Here is a 1,798-nt window from a genome sequence, read left to right as displayed (position 1 = left end):
TTGAGTCATTACGTGTTATAGTGTTGACGTTAACGCGTCGGAGCAAAGTGGCCGACTCGCTTGGGTGGCCGACTCGCTTGTGAACCACGTTATGTATGTATGCTAATCATACAGTCCGACATGCATTAGTCAAACGCCTTTTCGCAGTTCATCAGTCATCGGTAGTGGTGGTGGTGCTGCCGCCGGAGTCTCCAGCCGTGGCCCATCATGCGGGCATATGTAGAAGGGATTAACAAAGTCAAGAAAATAATACAGCTTTTTTTCATTGCTCAAAAGCACGGCAAAAACCCGGGGTATCGTAAGAATTGTGGAAATAGAAGTAGAAGTGGTGACAATCGCTGACGTGCTCGCGTACCAGAAAGCGAGTCCAAAGCGGACGCAACGGTATGCGCCAGATGTAGAAGGGTCTTGATAGCAAGGGCAACTGGGCCGACTTTCTACATTCCTATATCATCCATGTCCTCGTCGGTAAAGTCCTTGAGGAGCTCGAGTCCACCGAGATCGTCGGTATCTGCTGAAGTCATCGAGACCATACTGTGCTCGCGGGCATGTTGGCCGGTGAGGTGTGAGACGGGTATAGCGGGGCTTTGGTGGGGGCTCTTGCGATGTGATATTGAGTGGCGCATCTCTGACGCAGGAACTTCCATACCAAGAAGGCCACCAGCACATCGTGCGAGATATTCGTCAACGGCCCAGAAGCCACAGCCAGCGTGACGTAAGACTTCGTTCTTGAGGCCGAGGACTTCTTCGCGGAGCAAGGCAACGTTTTCCTTGAGCATCTTGTTCTTTGCGGAGAATTCTCGGGCTCGGCCTTCGAGGCTGTTGATGTACTCCTTTTTGCGCTGCCTGCACTTGTGTGCGGCGACGCGGTTCTTTTCGAGATGGTTCTGGCGGGCCGATGAGACTTGAAAGGGATAGCCGTCGGCGGTGTAGGCCTCGACCATCTGGGGCTGAGATTTGGGCCTACCCCGCTTGCGCTTGGGTGGCTGCGGGTTGGCTTCAACGGTTTCTTGCTGAGGTGGTACAGGTGCACTTGGCAGCATTGCAGCATCCTGATTGGTAAGCGTCTGCCTGCTAGTGCGGCGTCGCTTTGGCAAAGGCTCTTCGGGCGGGGTCATTTGCAGTGAGGTGTGTTCCTTTTTGGGCCAAGGCGTCGTCTCATTGCGAAGCTGCTCGACAGGGATGGAACTTTCGCGGTCATTGCGAAGAGGGTGAGTGGGAGAGAATTTCTCGGGTGGAGTGACTTGGCCGTATCGCTCCAGGGCAGCGTGAGTGAGGAGGGAAGGAGGAATGGAGAAGGCTTGTGAGGACATTGTGGCAGTGTTGCTGAAGGCCGTGGACCACTTGTCGTGGTGTTGATTGCTCATGCCTGGTGGATGAAGGGCAGTGAAGGCATCACCAGCCCAGTCAAGATGGGGCTGCTGCTGAATCTCCGTCATGGCGAAGGGCAATTGCCGTTGTGTAGAGTGTATGTGTTTGTGTGTGAAGGGCAGCAGTATTGTGGAGTAGAGGGCTGTGGGTGGGGCAGGTTAAGTTGAGTTGAGTTGAGTTGAGTTGTGTCAAGTTGAATTGAGTTGTTTGGAAGGGTAGGCTGATGGGAAGACAGGTAGTTATACGTGCTGATTATGGAAGGAGCAGGCAACGGTGGGTTCGGAAGGAAAGGCCGTGGCGATGATGTCGGCAGGGTAGGCCGTGGGGGAGTCGGAGGGGCAGGCCGATGTCGAGAAGCGAAGCAGGGAGTAGACAAAGGGTACAGCCAAAAGGCAACGGAGCCGGGGAGACGGACTGATATGGGAAT

The 1,798-nt window shown here is 54.4% G+C and overlaps 1 protein-coding gene across 1 annotated transcript; it reads right to left on the bottom strand.

Moving 5' to 3' along the window:
* Window positions 1-437: 437 nt before the first annotated feature.
* COCCADRAFT_9860 (uncharacterized protein) lies at window positions 438-1,439 on the bottom strand (the record flags this gene model as incomplete). The annotated part of the gene is made up of 1 exon (XM_007719930.1): window positions 438-1,439. The coding sequence occupies one exon, from the start codon at window positions 1,437-1,439 to the stop codon at window positions 438-440; it is 1,002 nt and encodes a 333-aa protein (XP_007718120.1).
* Window positions 1,440-1,798: the final 359 nt, after the last annotated feature.

The sequence above is a fragment of the Bipolaris zeicola genome, assembly GCF_000523435.1.
Source record: "Bipolaris zeicola 26-R-13 unplaced genomic scaffold scaffold_369, whole genome shotgun sequence".
NCBI classification, from domain to species: Eukaryota; Fungi; Ascomycota; class Dothideomycetes; order Pleosporales; family Pleosporaceae; genus Bipolaris; species Bipolaris zeicola.
This window is presented reverse-complemented; position numbering and strand designations above follow the sequence as displayed.